At 37.2% G+C, this 16,924-nt stretch overlaps 3 protein-coding genes across 7 annotated transcripts in view; all 3 read left to right on the forward strand.

Moving 5' to 3' along the window:
- The first annotated feature begins 20 nt into the window (after positions 1-20).
- Positions 21-10,495, forward strand: LOC111261530 (queuosine-tRNA galactosyltransferase). Of its 5 annotated transcripts, none has more exons than XR_015311539.1 (9): positions 21-124; positions 2,340-2,444; positions 2,750-2,889; positions 3,234-3,492; positions 3,982-4,179; positions 4,492-4,662; positions 5,553-5,663; positions 5,872-6,054; positions 10,334-10,495. XR_015311539.1 is itself a non-coding variant. In XM_022835113.2 (9 exons), the coding sequence occupies exons 2-9, from the start codon at positions 2,150-2,152 to the stop codon at positions 5,983-5,985; spliced, it is 1,101 nt and encodes a 366-aa protein (XP_022690848.1). In that variant the 5' UTR covers positions 1,503-1,770; positions 1,918-2,149; the 3' UTR covers positions 5,986-6,128. The 5 variants fall into 5 exon arrangements, 4 of the variants coding, with proteins under 4 accessions (XP_022690834.1, XP_022690848.1, XP_022690840.1 ...); XM_022835113.2 differs by lacking the exons at positions 21-124; positions 10,334-10,495 and adding exons at positions 1,503-1,770; positions 1,918-2,152 and having other exon boundaries at positions 5,872-6,128; XM_022835105.2 differs by lacking the exons at positions 21-124; positions 10,334-10,495 and adding exons at positions 1,503-1,770; positions 1,921-2,152 and having other exon boundaries at positions 5,872-6,128.
- LOC111261543 (lysophospholipase D GDPD1) lies at positions 10,362-14,004 on the forward strand. The gene is made up of 8 exons (XM_022835139.2): positions 10,362-10,533; positions 11,007-11,113; positions 11,527-11,601; positions 11,866-11,981; positions 12,265-12,415; positions 12,822-12,970; positions 13,250-13,355; positions 13,621-14,004. Exons 1-8 carry the CDS (start codon positions 10,362-10,364, stop codon positions 13,786-13,788), a joined length of 1,044 nt encoding a protein of 347 aa, XP_022690874.1. The 3' UTR covers positions 13,789-14,004.
- A 1,205-nt stretch (positions 14,005-15,209) lies between these two features.
- LOC111261580 (uncharacterized) overlaps positions 15,210-16,924 on the forward strand; it is a 3,812-nt gene continuing 2,097 nt past the window's right edge. Inside the window, exons 1-2 of the mRNA XM_022835186.2 lie at positions 15,210-15,591; positions 16,304-16,680. Coding sequence (XP_022690921.1) covers positions 16,323-16,680 — 358 coding nt within the window. The 5' untranslated portion in view covers positions 15,210-15,591; positions 16,304-16,322. The remainder of the gene's footprint in view (positions 15,592-16,303; positions 16,681-16,924) is intronic.

The raw sequence follows: 16,924 nt of genomic DNA on the forward strand, positions 1-16,924 counted from the left end.
CACTCGACACATTTGTCAAGTTTACAGTCAAGTAATTAAACTTCCTGTTCAAGACAAGATGCTGCGCGGCGATCTTTGATACGATGCGAAACAACATAACGGTTTCTATGAATGGATGGATTCTGTAAGTATTTGTATGCAATATAAAAAAGGAAGAAATTGAAAGGATAGAAGTGGTTTAAGAGCCACGCTAAATTGACGTTGAAGTTTGTCCTCCATCAGGTAAAAGACAGAGCTCGTGATCATTTCATTGTACCATACTAAACTGCTAGCTAGCTTGTTATACGAAGGTATTCTCGCTAAGCTACGAGCTAACAACAAATGAAGGAAGCCTATGGTAGAAAAGAAATCAATCAACCACAAGAGCAAGGGGCTCCGATAACGTATGAAATGGCCGAAAAAAAAAATTGAAACATTCACTACAACTTTGTCACTCTGGACACTTTTTCTCTCGTAATAAATAAGATGCACAAACGATCCGTGCACAAATGTCACGTCATTAAATGTTATATTGGTAGGTTGCCTTAGAACAGCGCCAAACTTTCGTTTGATAAAATGTATACTAATTAAGTCGGGAGATATGCTTAGTCTGTTTAGCAAGATTATGCTGCTTCATTATAAATCCATCTGAAGGCATTTATGGTTTCATGGACAAATAAATAGTGTAACCGTTCGAGCTGGCACTCATTATGCTGGAGTTGATAAGTTTCTACTAAGGACACCTTAGGAACCACTGATGTGAGTTAAGTGGATTGTTCTATATTATACCTGTGAATAGCCTTTGAGCTAAACATGGCCCGAGTTGTGTTGACTAAAAGGTTATCGACCTATCACTTAATAATAAATGATAGTAATATATTAATAATAAGTGATAAAATAATAATAACATTAATCCAAAATGTCTGTATGGTTATTGCATTATTATACTCATTATAAGTTTCGGTAAAATATGAATATCTCAGCTTCTGCATCTATATTGAGCATTATTAAAAAGGTTTTGTCAAGTTTCTTGAAATTTATAATGTCTGTAAGATGGGTTCTTGCGATGCGAATTTGTGTATTTGACACAAGCATTTTTTGTAAATTATGCAAAATGTGTCGGATCATCATCATCATTCATACATGTGTACATACATAAAAAACAGCAACAATATTTAATTACGGTCCCTACTTAGAAGTGAGAAATTCTAGTCAGCCTAAACTTTTTTGGCGTCTAACCTGTTGCTCGTCGTTACTAGTAAAATTGTAGACTAAGGCATAATACTAATTGCTATCAGTTCAATCTAAATATGTCAATTTTACGCTGAATTTATTGCTAGTATCGGACTCTGAGCGATAATTTGCATTTGCTAACAACATAAACACAATAGTTTAATTACTTCTTTATTTTGAGCTAGTCTCTAAAGTATGAAATATCAAGTAAGTAATTTGAATATAACCCGCGCCAAAGGGCGGACCAAAAAATTGCTCCATGGCGACTAAAGAAAACAAACATCGACAGATTTAGCAACATGGCAAAGTAGCGGCTTAAGCCATTCAGACTAGCGCCAGCTGATCTGAGGCGGTTCTCTGGGATGAACAGAGCTCGCTGAAAATATTTGTGTTTCATTTTTTTTGACTAAGTCTAATACATTTATTTATATTAGTATGATTGTTTCCAATGACAAGTAGAAGTCTGTGTGTTACACGTCGGCAATCTGTCTGCAAAGACGTAGTAGTCAAAAACCGTTGCTTGACTTTTGACAATGCGGCGGAAAACTAGAAAAATAAGTACGCTTTTTGTATCAGTTACGCACGGCATTCAAATGCCGTGAAAAAAAAATGTAAAAAATATACCTTGAAGATTAACTTATAGGAAATGATTTCACTAATTGTGAATCTGCAAGTGCACCTAAATTTTTTTTATCTTGCATTTAGTAGAATCGCGCAGCATCGTTCTACACGGATTTCAAAAGTCGTAACACAGCCACACATGATGCCGTATCCAAATATTGAAATATATAAGAAGCTCAATACCCGCCACTCGTAATCTAACTTACTCTCTCTTAAGTGTTTTGCTATAAAGTCAATCGGCAAATACTCTGCCGGACAGCCGGTTAGCTCTATGCGCCTTCCCGTTATAACTACACACAAAAATTAAATTGTTATTATGGTATGTATTGTATAATAAATTAGGTGTAGGTACCTCTAAGCTGCCCAGACAGACAAAAGCAATTGAGGTTGTGCCGAATATTACGATATATTATCATAATTCTAAGTGTTCTAAAAAACTATCGCTGAAAAAGTTTATATAGATTACATCACAATAACGCGTTCATGTTACATGTCCTCCCTTTCAGGCTGGTCCAATTTTGATTAGCGTCATAATACCTGTCCACAATAGTGCTAAGTACCTCAAGGAGTGTCTGGACTCCATCTTAACACAGACGTTTCCGCTTTCTCAGGTCAGTTCATACGGTTTTGGATAATTATATATGTATATATATAAAAAAAAAAAACTTATTTTTAACATATTTTTTTTGTTTGATGATGTTTGACAGTGATGATAAAGCAATTTGATTAAAAAGTGAACGCATTATATCATGTAAGGAGTGGTATGTTCATGCTTATATACGGAAACGTCTAAGGGGAAAGTGTACGTAACTATTGTTACAACGAACTGTAAAAGTAGTACTAAGTAAAAAAAACAAGTTTACTTTACCTCATCAGTGGATTTTCGACTTATTATTACTACTTACTATCTGTATAGGTTGAAGTATCAGTCTGGGATGATTGCAGTACCGATAATTCTCTACAAATGGTCGAAGAGTTCCGAACCTCTCTAGAGAATCGCGGTGGGAGGCTTGTCATAGGTGGCAGCAATGGAGATCAGCAACCCAAGGGATGCGGGTAGGTTGGCAATCTCGCAACGCTTGAGAGGTTGTCTGTTCTGTCAAGTACTGTTATCTAAATTTAACCCGCTCATTTAGCTTCGAATCAAGTGTCCAGAACTCAGTGGCAATGCTTATCAAGTTATTCGCGTCGGCGATTTGACGCTTAATACGTTTTGCTTTTTCTTGCGTTAGACGCCTTATCATATTGAGATATCGAAGTACCGCTTGCTTTTCACATTTGTTTGGGAAACATCATCGACTACGCCGATTATTAGCTCTACTAGTAACATCTTCGTTTGCACATTATACTGTTGAAGAAGTGACATATTACGCGGTACGTTCTCTTTTTTTTTTCTTTAGATTTGCCAAGAACAAAGCTATCGAACAAAGTTCAGGCGAATTCTTGTGTTTTCTGGACTCCGACGACGTAATCGCTCCTCGACGACTTGAAGCACAACTGGCGGAGGCACGTAAAAAAAAGGAAAATGGCTGTGATGCAGCAACGCACGGTCCCCAACATGTGCTAGTTGGTAGTCGCTTTCATCGAATTCCGGAAGCTTCAACTGCGCGCTACACCCAATGGGCCAATACACTACCTCAGCATCTTCTTGATGTACAGGTGATGTCAAAGAAAATGCAAGAAATGCCTTATTTAGACGCTAAAAGTACGTTGCAATGGATTTTATTAATACCTTTTATGAACTGATCGTAAACATAAGATTCTTACTATCGTTGATTAGTGTGACGAATCGGTTAGCGCTAAGTTTGTGCGTATGATGTAAAAACCCATATTCATTACGTATCACGTGTCACATAATATGCGTTATTATTATTATTAGCTAAGAAATTTGTACAAAGTGTGATTGACTTGAGATACTCTTGATATATGAATTAGTGCAGAGTTCCTAGCTATTTGGAGCAAGTGTTTGACGTCCGTGAGTATTTGAGCGCCGGCACAGAGGGTGCGTGCCCTTCTAGGTAAAAACAAATTGAAGTACTACATCGAAGGCGTTCGATTTTCAGTCGAAAAAAATACACGGTAAAAAATAGTAGCTAGACGGTGGTAGCAATTACTGTCATTGTGCCTGTAATTAAATCGTTTTGATAGGTGTTCACGTCGCACGGACCAACTATAATTATGCCAACGTGGTTCTGTGCGCGGGAAACGTACAGCCGTATACCGGGCGGCTTCTCAGAACAAGGAAAAGGTACTCCAGAAGATCTAATATTTTTCTACAAACATCTTGATCTCGGAGGATCAATACGCCGTGTCGATGAAGACTTACTCATGTATCGTTATCACCCGGTTAGTTTATAAGAATTTCTTCACTATACCCAGCTTGATACTGAAACCTACTGAACTGCTAATAAACGATTTGGCCGTTCATAGAAATGTACTTATGGCAATCCACTTTTTTTCGAATTAACGTAAACATTAGCCCCTCCATATGCTTCGCATAGTAAAACATGAACTAATAATATAGTTATAAAGTCAGTTAGTTCTTCAAAATTGTTAAACATGGCATTTTGATTTTTAGCTCATTTGTGCCTCGGAGAACGCGAGTGGATAAATGGTTTCCGCTAGACTTCATAATTTCTGATGCAATGGCACTTTCAGAATGCCACGACCTTTTCGATTAGCGAAGAGACCATCTGGGAGCTTCGATTGCGTCGCCTCGAAGAACGACTGCTCATTTGTCCCGGTGGTTGGCAAGGCTTCACTATATGGAACGCTGGAAAACAGGGAAAAAGATTCTACAGAGGCTTATGTCAGAAGGCACGAAGCAAGGTGCGAAAAACATTTCTAGCTATTTAAGGGCAATAGAAGACTCAAAAAATATCTGAACAGTACGAAATGGAGAATGAGATTTAGACTGCAGCCGTATAGCGCAGAGTCTAAATGCCGTCGATGATATCCTAAAAGGTGTAATAGAGGCTTAGGAAGTCTAACATGTACGCCCAACGCAGTTATCCCAGCGAATCATACGGTTTTGAAGTCAGCGAGTAAATGTATTTAGAATATCAGGGAGAACATATATGAGGTCGTTGCGTAAGTAATATCCGCTTTTGTTAACTGCCACCTTTTCCTTTTAATTCTTTCGATCGCCAATAACCACGTGTTATGTGCTATTAAAAGGCTCTTCTCTTGCTCCTCAAGTCCGCTGCTGTAGTTTCGTCCAATCCAGCCCTAGTTTAAGTTTTGAAATGTACGCACCCTTTTTTTGATAGAATATGACGATTTCGCTATTTCATTGATTGCCAACCATCATCAGTATAATTGTCCCTTTCTGTTAGTTATCCTATGATTGATTTTACCTTAGCTTTTTTAGTTTTTTAATTGGTTTCGATAAGTTATCCTCTATTTTTTACTGCTTACTACCTTATACAAAGTTTTCAACTTATGAAATATCGAAGTTGCTACAACTGGAACAGAATTCATACGCTAAAAAGTTTAAATTCAAGGTGAAGTTTTTTTTATCTGTGTCGAAAAGTAATAACAGCTCTTTAATGGTATATAATTAATCATCTGCAAGTGAAAAACGAACAAATAAGAAGTAATAAGTACAAGTTGAGATTACTTTAGTAACAATCTAATTTTATTCCCATACACACGAATTAATGAACAAATCCGTCTTCGGTATCTGTGCTACCTGCTGTAATGATTCATAATTGTCACAGGTGCGTGGTTTCTGTGACGTTGATCCCAAAAAAATTGCTAGAGGTGAATATGTCTTTGAGGAATCCCCCCTACGACCGAAACCTCGTCTGCCAATTGTCCATTTTACTCAGGTGCGTAAGTAACGCATGCACTATACCTATAACGATCTTTGCAAATATTTTTAAGCAGACCAAATTTTGCACTGATACAGTATTAAATTGCAGGCAATTTAGTAATGTCTGTAGAACACAGCGTAAAAATAGTAGATTTCAATTGTCCTTAATGCAAGTCTTAAACAAAAGTGCGCGAAGGAAAAAAAATTCGTTGATTATTTTTCAGGTGCGTCCGCCACTTGTAATATGCGTAAAGATCAACCTAATGCCCGGTGGGTTCGAGGAAAATCTGGCCTCACTCAGCCTCACAGAAGGACGTGACTACGTACATTTTGCTTAGTGATAGTTTGACCTAGTTCTGTGTGACTGACGTCTGAAGACCTTATAGCATCTTCATAGCTTGTTGGGCGTAAGTTATTGGCAACTCAGATAATCTTATGACGGTGTCATATATAAAAATGCTATAAGTTCACTATGATTTTACGTTAAGTGTTTTTCTTAGAGTTGAGTAAGCAGTATTCGTTTTCACACGCCCGTAAGTTGCCCAAAATTTAGTGGTTCTGCTGTGCCTTCGGCAATCCCGCAACTAGCATACTTTATTTACAGATCTGTAAATAAATCTGTAAAGACACCGTACCCTGGACCCACACTTTCTCTGTACACAAAATTGGACGAAATTAGCTCTCCATTGGTGAACTTGTTTGGCAGAAGTTATTTTTTGTTTAAGGGTTGCCTCAACCTTTGCCTTAGGATAGTTATGTAAAGTTAGCACTCCATATGCATAAGTACGGGTGCTGCTATGCTCATCCACGCTGCTTTGATCATCATGTCAATTTAATTGCTTAACCCACATAACACTGCAGCCTACAATCCTCGTTAGCGACATAGTCCTCTGTCGTATTCATAGTCTGTAAAATAGTCTTTTCTATTTGATATCACTCTTGTATACGAGCATTTGTCCATTTCATATTACTTAGTCGGTATTTCCTCGAGAAAGTATGTTATTTTTATGCTGGGTAGTTTAATGCTAGTATTCACGGGTTTTTAACATTGGATATTCGTCGCACCTGGTGTTAGCCCCAATATATGCCTTTTTTTCTTATTGAGTCAAGTAGGTCACGCACTTTAAACGTATAATAGCAACCTCAGCAAATCAATCTCAGGCGAAACTTCATCATGACGATATTATTAAGCTCGTGTTAGACACGTAAACTGATTATAGATATCATTCAGTGAAACCGTTGAAAATTCAATCCAATAATAAATGAATAATTCTACAGCCTCCATCTGCCCGTTAGATAAAAACAGACCGGCAGCAGTTAATTATGCAATAAGAAAAACTTCCACGTAGCGATGAATTCACTGTCAAAGATGAATCTCCGTTGTTTAGAAAGTGCTGAGAGTAGAGGCCAATTGCGTTAAGGGAGACTTTCTCAGAGTATTTCATTTACTGTTCTCTGCTCCGTCTCAGAAATTAAACTAATGACAAATTAAATAAATTATTGAAATTTAGTGAACAAGTCCCCTCACCGCATAAAATATGTGAATGCAGTTATACTTCTTATTACTCATAGTTTCGAAATGGTCGATTCGCACATTAGTGCTTAAAGGTGCAAACATTGAAAGGCGCACTCATCGTTTTTCCGTTATTATTGAATTGCGATTGTTTTATTCTTTTTATGCAGAAATAACAATTTTTTATTTAGTGCTCATTACAATACATCAAAAACAGTATAGTAGTAATATTAAGCTACCAAACATCAAAATAACACATTTTCCCAAAAAACAAGAACAGGCTCAGCCTGTGATGCGCGTGGTACATAAGTGTATCACTCAACCCTTTTAAAAAGTTAGGTTTAAAACACTCATTGTAGAATAGATCTTTTAGAGATACGGTTCCCAATATGTAGAGATACACCTTAATGGACTATAAAGAAAATGATTTAACGTGACTAGGATTTTAATGTATATTTCACTTTCACTTTACAAATTGTTACTTGGTTGCCAATACGTATCATAATAAGGTCTTCTATGACTCTTAAAAATAGATGAGAAACTTCATCAGTCAAGGTTTTTTATGACCGAATTCCACACACACTGTTTCCTTCTATTCGAGCAGCTGCTTTCTAAATGACTGGAAAAGGATCTCGCTCCATGCGAATTAATTCGATCTTGTTCGTTAATTTAGATAGAAAAATTAGGTAAGATGCACTAAGTTGTGCCTTTGTACTTTTCAGTATTTTTCTTTAAAGAAAAATAGGAGCTTCAATTATAAATAACAAACATTTCACCTGACTAAATAGAGAGCCTATATTTTTTCAATTCAAGATATACGAGCGCGGCATCTGGTTGAAATAGCATCCCACGTGATCTGAGAGTCGTATTGACGCGCCCTCCGATATAGCCTAGCAAGCCTTCTTCTTAATTCACTGGGCGACCCAAGCTGTGAAGCCGTCCTGCATGTTTGCATCCATGTACATCCTTGCTTCCTTAAGGTGTTGCACCCACATCTTCCATAGGAGACAGATTTACTCATTGATTGTATTTCAGTTTGAAGAAAATAGATTGGGCCTATGATGGAGCAGATCGTTACGCATGTAGGTCTCAACGAGTTGCGATTTTATCAGATCGTATGCGTTTTGTTTCATGTATCATATCTGAGTGTAGTTGCGCACCGAACAGCGTATATTAATTTTGAAACGTTAACTAACATTACCTACTGAAGTTTCTACATGTTCGAAACGTGTTAGGAACACGTTTAGTGTTCATATTTACTTCCCGCCGGAGGACTTCAACAATAGAGTGGAAAGGGAGGGCCGCTGCCCCAGCTGTATCCAGCTCCTACTTACGCCAAATGCCAGCTGATCGAATACAGAAAATTGCATTAGGCTAATAGGCCTACGGAAAATTAACGAAAAGACCTTCCGTTTTGTTTTGTTATATTTTGCAGAAGCGAGCTTTGATTTGAATATCCATTGTGACGGTTTTACTTTGTCCCAACGTTTTAAATGCGGTTGTTTATCGTTAGTAGTTTTTACGTCGAGAAAGTAATAGCGAAATGGCTACTGTAAATATGGCTGATCCCATTTATCATAGTACACTATTGTTTCCGCACCAAATGTGGTAGGTTAAATACTGACAGTTATGTAATAAGATTATAATATAAAGCTGCTTATTTAAATAACTAATCAAAGTCAGTTCCCCAAATTAGTTTTTCATGTAATACTTTCGTTATACGTTTTCATTCGAATAAATCATTAATATACTTTGCTTGCATTGTGCTCTATTGGCCAGCACAATTGCAACTTCGTCGTCGCTCAGCTAGTGCATTGTAATGTTACTTAGTTATCTATTTTCAATTGGTCGTCATGGGATTATAATACATACGCATAATTTTATGAAGAATTAAAGTGCATAGCTGTTGGGGATAGTTCATCCGGTGAAGCAATCTCATTTTTTTCTTCCTCGTTATAACGGATGCATTTTTCTATTACATAATGGAAAACAAGATCTTATTAATTAGTGGCTAAAATTATTCGTGATTGAGACGTTATGTTTGTTATGTTCATATAGAGAATGAATTACTTGGCAATTATATATTTATGTGTGTGTGTGTGTTTTAGATGAAGAGCCTGGGGTGCGATCACCTTTGATCAATAGGTGTAATTGCAATTACTATAACCAAGAGCATATTTGTATCGAATGCTGACTCGAATAAGCCGGATTAATAACACTTGCTTCGTAAAGAAACGCCGCCTCAAGCTTCTCTGCACGAAACAATTTACTATCGTGCAAGAGGCACGATGAACATGGAACAAAAATGCCCCGCTACGTTGTAAACCCTTACAAAATCGGGGTGAATCATTGCCAATGTCTAGTTTGTATCTTTGGCATCCCAGCAACTCGATTACCTCCAGCAAATATTAAAGTGACAACATTTAGAAGAAACAGTGTAGACTTAAAGCAAAAAATTCCTACCAAACTGGTCTCCGTAAGGCGCGCCGACTCATACTACTCATGATTTGGCAGAAAGGGCTTAAGATTATTAAACCCAAAACTCACATCTATGACTTATATCTAGCTATTGTCATGATCATGGAGCCCCCATAAACAACGCTTGCCCCTCTCGCCTCGAATCCGTTTCTCGGAAATTATTATTACAAGCTAAACTGAGCCCACCATTGAAACTTCTTTAACGATTGTGAATGCATTACACCAGGTTTACTTTGTTGTTTCGATCTTAAACATTACTCAGTTCAGCAGAAATTTATTTGTTCTAGCGAGATCTGTCTGTTTGTGACGCTTGGAATGACGAGATTGAGCATTCGAAAACATCGGGCCGTTTCTAAAACTAACCTATTTTCGTACCTTTGCCACGCCTCGTTGTGGGCCCCTTGTCTACGCAGTGGGTCGTTGTTTATCGTGGATTCCTTTAGTCACGATAAACAACGGTCTCCCGATATTGTCGTCTAAAGATTTTCAGAATAACAAGACGTCGTCTTTTTCCCCAGTTACGCTAAGGTGTGCTGGGCTTACTGAAGATATTACCGAATATGAATCGAATTTTTCTTTTATGCTTGATGTTTTTGGACGTCTTGGTTTTAATTATCATCGTGTTTTAATGTCACTTTATGGATCACGATGTAAACGATAATGACATTTGTAAACTTTTATCTGTGTCATTACAGCAATCAATTGTGATTTGTTTATGGTGAAATGACTGGCCGAAACGTCGTAATGGGATCTACCGAGTCATCGTGTACATGCACTGGATGGTGGTTCTTAGGGGGGTACGTTCTCACTTCGTTTGTGCTCCTTAAGAACCCTACGCTTTTACATAAAAAAAAGAAGACCAAGTTTACATGTGTTCACATCAGCCATCGAGGAGGTAGGCATGCTCTATATGTGCCTGTGTGTGTGCGAGTTTGTATATCAATGGCTATACATATTGAAACCCTGTTTAGCATTGTGCTACCAAATAGATTTCATGTTTAAAATGAATGATTACTGAATAAAGCTAGATAAAGGGATATCAGAAGATTTAAGAAGAGACCCCCAATAGCGTCACTTTTAACGTTGCGTTAATCCGCTGACGTGTTTTTAAACTGATCGCTAACCACATTATTTATAAATTGTATTTTGAAGAATAGTATGCACTGGTAAGAGTTACAACCGAATATTTTGTTTCGTTATTAGGAAATAACTTAATTTGAGTTTTTAGCTGCATGTTTAGCATATTCTGGGCATACATACGTATTTTAAAAAAATAACATTTTTGGGGGTACTTCTTTATTGCGAACTGTATCACTCCTTCTTTATGATAAACGTAGGCTTTTATTTAGCTAGTTGTATACACTACAGGTGCGTTTGAGCGGCTGGAGAACACGCTGGAGGCCTTTGACTACGCTGTAAATAAGTGTGGCACAGACATGCTCGAGCTTGACGTTCATTTAACTTTAGACAAACAGGTTTGTGACAGCTGCAGCTATTTAGTATTAATTTTTCTTGTTTACTTAGTTAGCATTCTAATTTTCTCCGTTTTTTTTTCCATTCTAATAATTTAATTGATTTGTATAATTGGCGCTCGTATTTGTGAAACTACTCCTATATTTTGGAGTAGTTAGTTATTGCAATGTGACATAGCTGTTGTAAAGGTCGTGGACCTTCATAGGGTGTTATGTTTAATTCGTCACCATTTTCTAGACATCTGAAAGAAACGTAAAGTCACATGCTGTATAAATATATAGACTAGTAATGTCTATTAAGCAATTTAACATTATGGTAAACAGCAAACACCGTAAATATGAAAATCCTCAGTCAAATTAGCCGAACTACAATTTTAACGTTTATAATTAGCAGATATGGTCTTTTCTCTTGCTAGGTTGTCGTCTGCCACGATCTTTCGCTTCTGCGAACGACCGGAGTGGATAAGAAGATCTACCAGCTCTGCTACAAGGTACACGCTGTGCAACTCGCTCAAGACAGGACTATCGAACTATTTTTCGGTGTTTTCGTATCAGCTACAAGAGGCTTTCTAATTGAAAGGCTAAAATTACTACGGCGACCATCAAATACTGTTTTAACAGATACTCAGTTGTCCCGATAAGATAAAAGCAAAATGTTCTAACACGAAGAAGTATATGTTTTATAAACTCGCAACTGCAACATCGATTTTTCAAAAAAAAGTTTGCTCTATTTCGTTGCATTGTCTCCTCTGCAGGATCTTCCGTTACTGCGTTCATCACTTTACGTTGAGTTTATGGACGGTTTACCATGTGCTCAAATGCGTGAAAATGTCGACCGGCGTATTCCTCTGCTTAGAGAAGTGTTCGAAAGGTTTATATAATTGAGAAATTTGGAAGACTAGTATTGATCAGATGAGAAACAATCCTGTTCTTCATTTTATGCGACGGGGTTTGTAATACAAAAAAAAAAGTATTCAATGTGCACTATTTGCAGTACAATTTGTTGAAATATACATGGCCATAACGAGACAAGCATTTGCTTTAACTTGTTTCATATGCAGAGTAGAGGGGGGATTCTTTCTTCTATGCGATTCTGTGGAGTTATCGCTGATCAGACTGTTTGTATTGCGATTATGTGCGCGACTGTTGATTAGGTTTCCTAATGTTGCCATCAGCATCGATATTAAGGACAATGACGATGAACTAATCGATCGGGTTCACGAACTGATCGTGAAGTTTGACCGGCAAGAGATGACTATATGGGGAAATATTTCGTATGTTGTTACACAAAAGTGCTATAACCGGGTAAGAAGTTAATTTTCAGTTCTAAATACTCTTCCTATTCTCGGGAATTATGTGTCTACCCATTACTATTAGGTGTCAGGCCGTGATTTTTCGACTGTATTTCATATAATTTACTTTTTGGATCTTAGTGAGGCTCGAAGTTGAGTCTACATGAGCCAAAAATGAAATTGAAATGTAATTTGACTTGCATCCTTGGCAATGCCCTCTTGCACTATGGAAAAAGGACAGTAAATAAAAGGAGAAAGAAATCAACTAGAGTTGTCTGTGAAGATGGAACCTAGAAAATAGCTGCAGCCAGAGGTTTTTAACTATATGTTTAGATTCTGCGCAAAACTTCGAAAGGATTGAAGTGCCTTCGATATACATAAATAGACGAATGCTTATTAGCTCGTACTTCATGTTTCAGGACCCGTCGATTCCAATCTTCTTCTCAGCTCCACGTGTGGCTTGGCTTGCGTTTCTCGCATGGACCGGTCTACTCCCATTTGTGCCTATTCGAGAAACGTGTTTGGCCATCCTGCATCCCACTTCAATGGAGCGAAACTCTGAATTCAAGTGAGTGTAGTAGATGTTCTACTGTTGGCAATATTTGTCCTCCCTATTTTACTCCATAAATTAGGCCAAAATAGATACATAGGATGCTCACGAAATGGCAAGCTTACTGTGGAAGTCTTGTTCAACAAAAGACATAAATATCAAAATTATTACGTTTCCTCGACTAAGTTTTTATGGCATTGTTTTTTCTCAACAAAAATAATTACAAAATGCTTTCAACAGACTGGGTTAACTTTTTATTATTCTGTTATTGATACTTGAATTAATTGATTTTTTCAGAGACTTTATCGCTTCAAATCCCATCTACTGGCTCGTTCTAAAAACGATTGATATCGCTTTGATGAGGCCATTCATTGTCGACCATTTGCGTAAACGAGGCATTCAGGTTAGCACCTGACTATAGTAAACAAATACTCTAAGGCTCAGCCATAATGAGAAGAATATTATGCGCATTAATCACGTAGAAAAGTAAATGAGTTTAGAGCGTTGTCTTAAACTTCATAGTAAATATTTAAAAACTTCAGAAAACTAAAGACTATGTAAAATGTAAGTTATGACTTGTGGTACAGCTGGTAAGCTATCGAATGTTCAATTATTCTTTTTACTTAGTCGAGATTTTAATAAAGTCGTCTGTGTTTTTCTATATTCAGGTTTACTTCTGGGTGTTTAATGATTGCAATACATTCTCGAAAGGCTACGAGTTAGGAGCCACGGGCATCATGACGGACTGTCCATCTCTGCTCAGGGCCTACTTGCAGGAAAATCCACACATTGTGAGTGCCCGGATGCAAGGCGCCGATATCGACTATATCAACTAAGAAATTATATGTTCGAACCATTTTTTCCGTGTACGAATGGCCATGTAGGTCTACTTAAATAAATTTATTTAATGTGCAGTGAGGTGCGGGACAATTAATACCTTTGGAGTGCAACGCCAAGCTAGTGTATCCTTGCTTTTATGAGATCTTAAACAGGAAACGAACTGTACGACAGTTTTTAATCGCATGAAATAAAAGAATTTTTGTTGAATGAGATGCAATTTTTGATTATTGAGAAATATCCAAGAGAGTGTTGAACTATTACTTATATACCTATAGAATATCCTCATATATTTCAATGTAATGTATTATTGCGCGGAGAGTTGGCGCAATAACATTGTGCGAAAGATTTCGACAATCTCAAAAATGGGTAAAAGTAACATAGAGGTTTATTTGAAAATGCTAAATCTTCCACAAAAATGTGTGTATCTCTGAAAAGGCGCGGACAACCAAAGTGGTTAAAGTCCTCGTGGTAACACATGTTACAACCATAATGGTGTTCGTACTGATGTAATCTTAGTAAATTTTCATCGAGCCTAGAATATGCGCAGCATGTTTTACTATATTTACAAGTGAAAAATTAAAACATAAGATGAAGTCTGTATTTAGTAATACCGCTATTTATAGTAAATGTAAAAGTAAAAAAATATAAATAATCTGTGCAATGTGTAAAAATAAAGTTAAGTACAAAAAATTTTACGCTTCAATTTTGTGTTCTAATAGTGTTTGAAATATAATTTGGATTTATCGGAAGCGTATGTACATCTGAGAAGTTAGTGAAGGTATTTTTAAAGGCCCACCAAGAGAGTTTATCTGCTTCTGGGCAACTTTGTTGTGATGCTGTCTCGAAAACAAGAAGAAGAAGACCAAGTGGGACTTCCTAAGTACAATTGCTTATTTGAACCAAAATTTTTAAAAATGCCCAACTTTTGCTTGACATAAGACTAAGATACTGCCTTCATACGCACTTCGATTATTCAATCACAACAACTACTCGTAGAATTGTTCCTAATTTCAAATAAACGCCCGAAAACAAACCTGAAACAGTTTTTAATTGATCACATATGTCGATGGTGGGGCTTGAACTCTCAACATTTGACCTCTCCAAGTAATCGCTGAACTATGCTGAATGCTGTTAAATTAACTTGGATTTTTACTGATGTGTTTACTAAATTTAATGAATGAGATATTACTCACTGAACTTCAGGATGCAATGAAAATAGATAGAATCATAAAAATAGGCAAAAAAAAGTAATGCCGATTAGTAAAACGTTTTATGCCACATAGAAAATCAATACAGGTACATTCACTTCCTGAAATCTTAGCATAGCAATATAAATTGTACTAACCAAAATATCAAGTGTTTAGCAGTTTCGCGATCCCGCGCAGTTTACTTCCACCATTTAGTGTCCGAGAGTTAAGGAGGCCCGATGTAACCAGCGGCAGCAGGCAAAACGCACGCACATCGGCCACATGGAACCGAACTGTTATTGATATTGTGTAGGATTTCGGCGCCTCCTGTGACAAGAAATTGTTAAGCAGGCTAGCAAGTTGTGCTTTATCAACCCGAAGTGTAAGCCGGTCATCATTTTGACTTGCGCTCAATGAGTAAGACTGAACATCTTTGTCGGAACCCTGGTCCAGTGAGACGTATATGTTAATTGTATGGCCATCTGTATTTTAAAATTCCACAACGTGCTACAAAAAGTAGGGGCCTTCGTGCTCTGTGTATTGATGAACTGTACAGTGTAGCTCAAGCACAATCACAACGCATCGGAAGGTAGCGCAGAAGTTCATTACAAGGTGGGTATTTTACACAACGCTTATTGACACTAGGTTTCTTTGAGAAGAACGTTAGCTTTGAATAAGCATTGTTGATTGATAAGAAGCACTTAAAAAGTAGATATTTTACGGTGCTGAAAATAAAAATAAAATGTTACACAGTTGTGTTTCAGCTGAAAACAAATTGTTGTTTCAATATTCATAAGTTGCTCGCTGTATTCAGTATGGTTAAGCCGTGCGTTAAAGAAAACCTTCAATCAGTCGAAAATGTTCCAATGATCTAACGTCAGGTAACTGAAGACAAAGTTTCGGAATAGCGTTTTTGGTGCGTAAATGTGATGATCTGTTTACTCAGATCGAAACACTACAGGTTTTAAGAGCAAAGTTGCGATGCCGAGTCAACATTACAACAAAAGTTGCTACTCAGAAGATCAGTTACCCGATAGCTCGGCGTAGGATTTAAAAATATATTCCCTTAAAATCTATATTATAACTGTATAAGTTAGTATAATGCAATTTCTTAAATTTGGAATAGATAAATAAATTGCAATAAACACTCAAAAGTATACTAGCTAAACACAAAAGAAACGACAACGGTGCTAGACAGCAAGTATGGCTTATGTAACTTGCAGCCCTCGAAAATGTAATTATTTTTTCAGACTGGCGTTATGTTTATAATTAGGAACCCCATAGGAATAAACCCATTTTGATACGGATTTTCTTTCCAATACAGTTCAATTGGACTTACTAAAATGGTAGAACGCACAAAGAGGCGCACTGAGGAACTAAATACGGCGATGGACGACACTGAGTCTGATGTTATGGAGCCAGATATGCCGGCATCCGGCTCTGAACATGAAGATAATATCGACATGATAAATGATCAGACGGAAATTGACTTAGCACGACAGCAACGTTCTCCAGGCGCGAGAAGTAGAAAAGATAGTACCAGTAGTGGAGGCCAAAAAAAGAAGGCTACCAGCGTGATAAAGGCACAAAAACAAAACCCTTCAGAACGAAAGAGCTCTGTTAGAGAATGTGTTGAATGCGATAGCGCTTCTGTGGACAGTCTGAAACTGAATGAGGAGTGTTCCCCGGAACAGATTATGGGTAAGTTCTTTAGTTCATTAAATGTCCTTATACTTTTTCTTTTACGGCTACGTTCCCAAAACGACGCCAATCGTCACATAGAAAATTATGCTCTTTATTAGTTTTTATGGTATTGTTTTGTCAGCACAGTCAAGGTATGCTAGTCAAATTTTCCATTTTTGTAGGCGGTTTCGTTAGCTATTATAAAACTGGTTTTAAACTACAACAGAAATAGCCAAGTGTCTCTGCCTCTCTCTCTCTCTCT

The sequence above is a fragment of the Varroa jacobsoni genome, unplaced genomic scaffold, assembly GCF_002532875.2.
Source record: "Varroa jacobsoni isolate VJ856 unplaced genomic scaffold, vjacob_1.0 scaffold_62, whole genome shotgun sequence".
In the NCBI taxonomy this organism is placed as follows: Eukaryota; Metazoa; Arthropoda; class Arachnida; order Mesostigmata; family Varroidae; genus Varroa; species Varroa jacobsoni.

Excerpts from the sequence above, each read along its gene's own strand:
- LOC111261543 (XM_022835139.2), top strand. The coding sequence starts at position 10,362 with ATGACTGGCCGAAACGTCGTAATGGGATCTACCGAGTCATCGTGTACA. Across the intron at positions 11,114-11,526 it reads ATTTAACTTTAGACAAACAG|GTTGTCGTCTGCCACGATCT; the intron begins GTTTGTGACAGC and ends TTCTCTTGCTAG. Across the intron at positions 13,356-13,620 it reads TGCGTAAACGAGGCATTCAG|GTTTACTTCTGGGTGTTTAA; the intron begins GTTAGCACCTGA and ends TTCTATATTCAG.
- LOC111261530 (XM_022835099.2), top strand. Across the intron at positions 4,663-5,552 it reads GTCAGAAGGCACGAAGCAAG|GTGCGTGGTTTCTGTGACGT; the intron begins GTGCGAAAAACA and ends TAATTGTCACAG. Across the intron at positions 5,664-5,871 it reads CAATTGTCCATTTTACTCAG|GTGCGTCCGCCACTTGTAAT; the intron begins GTGCGTAAGTAA and ends ATTATTTTTCAG.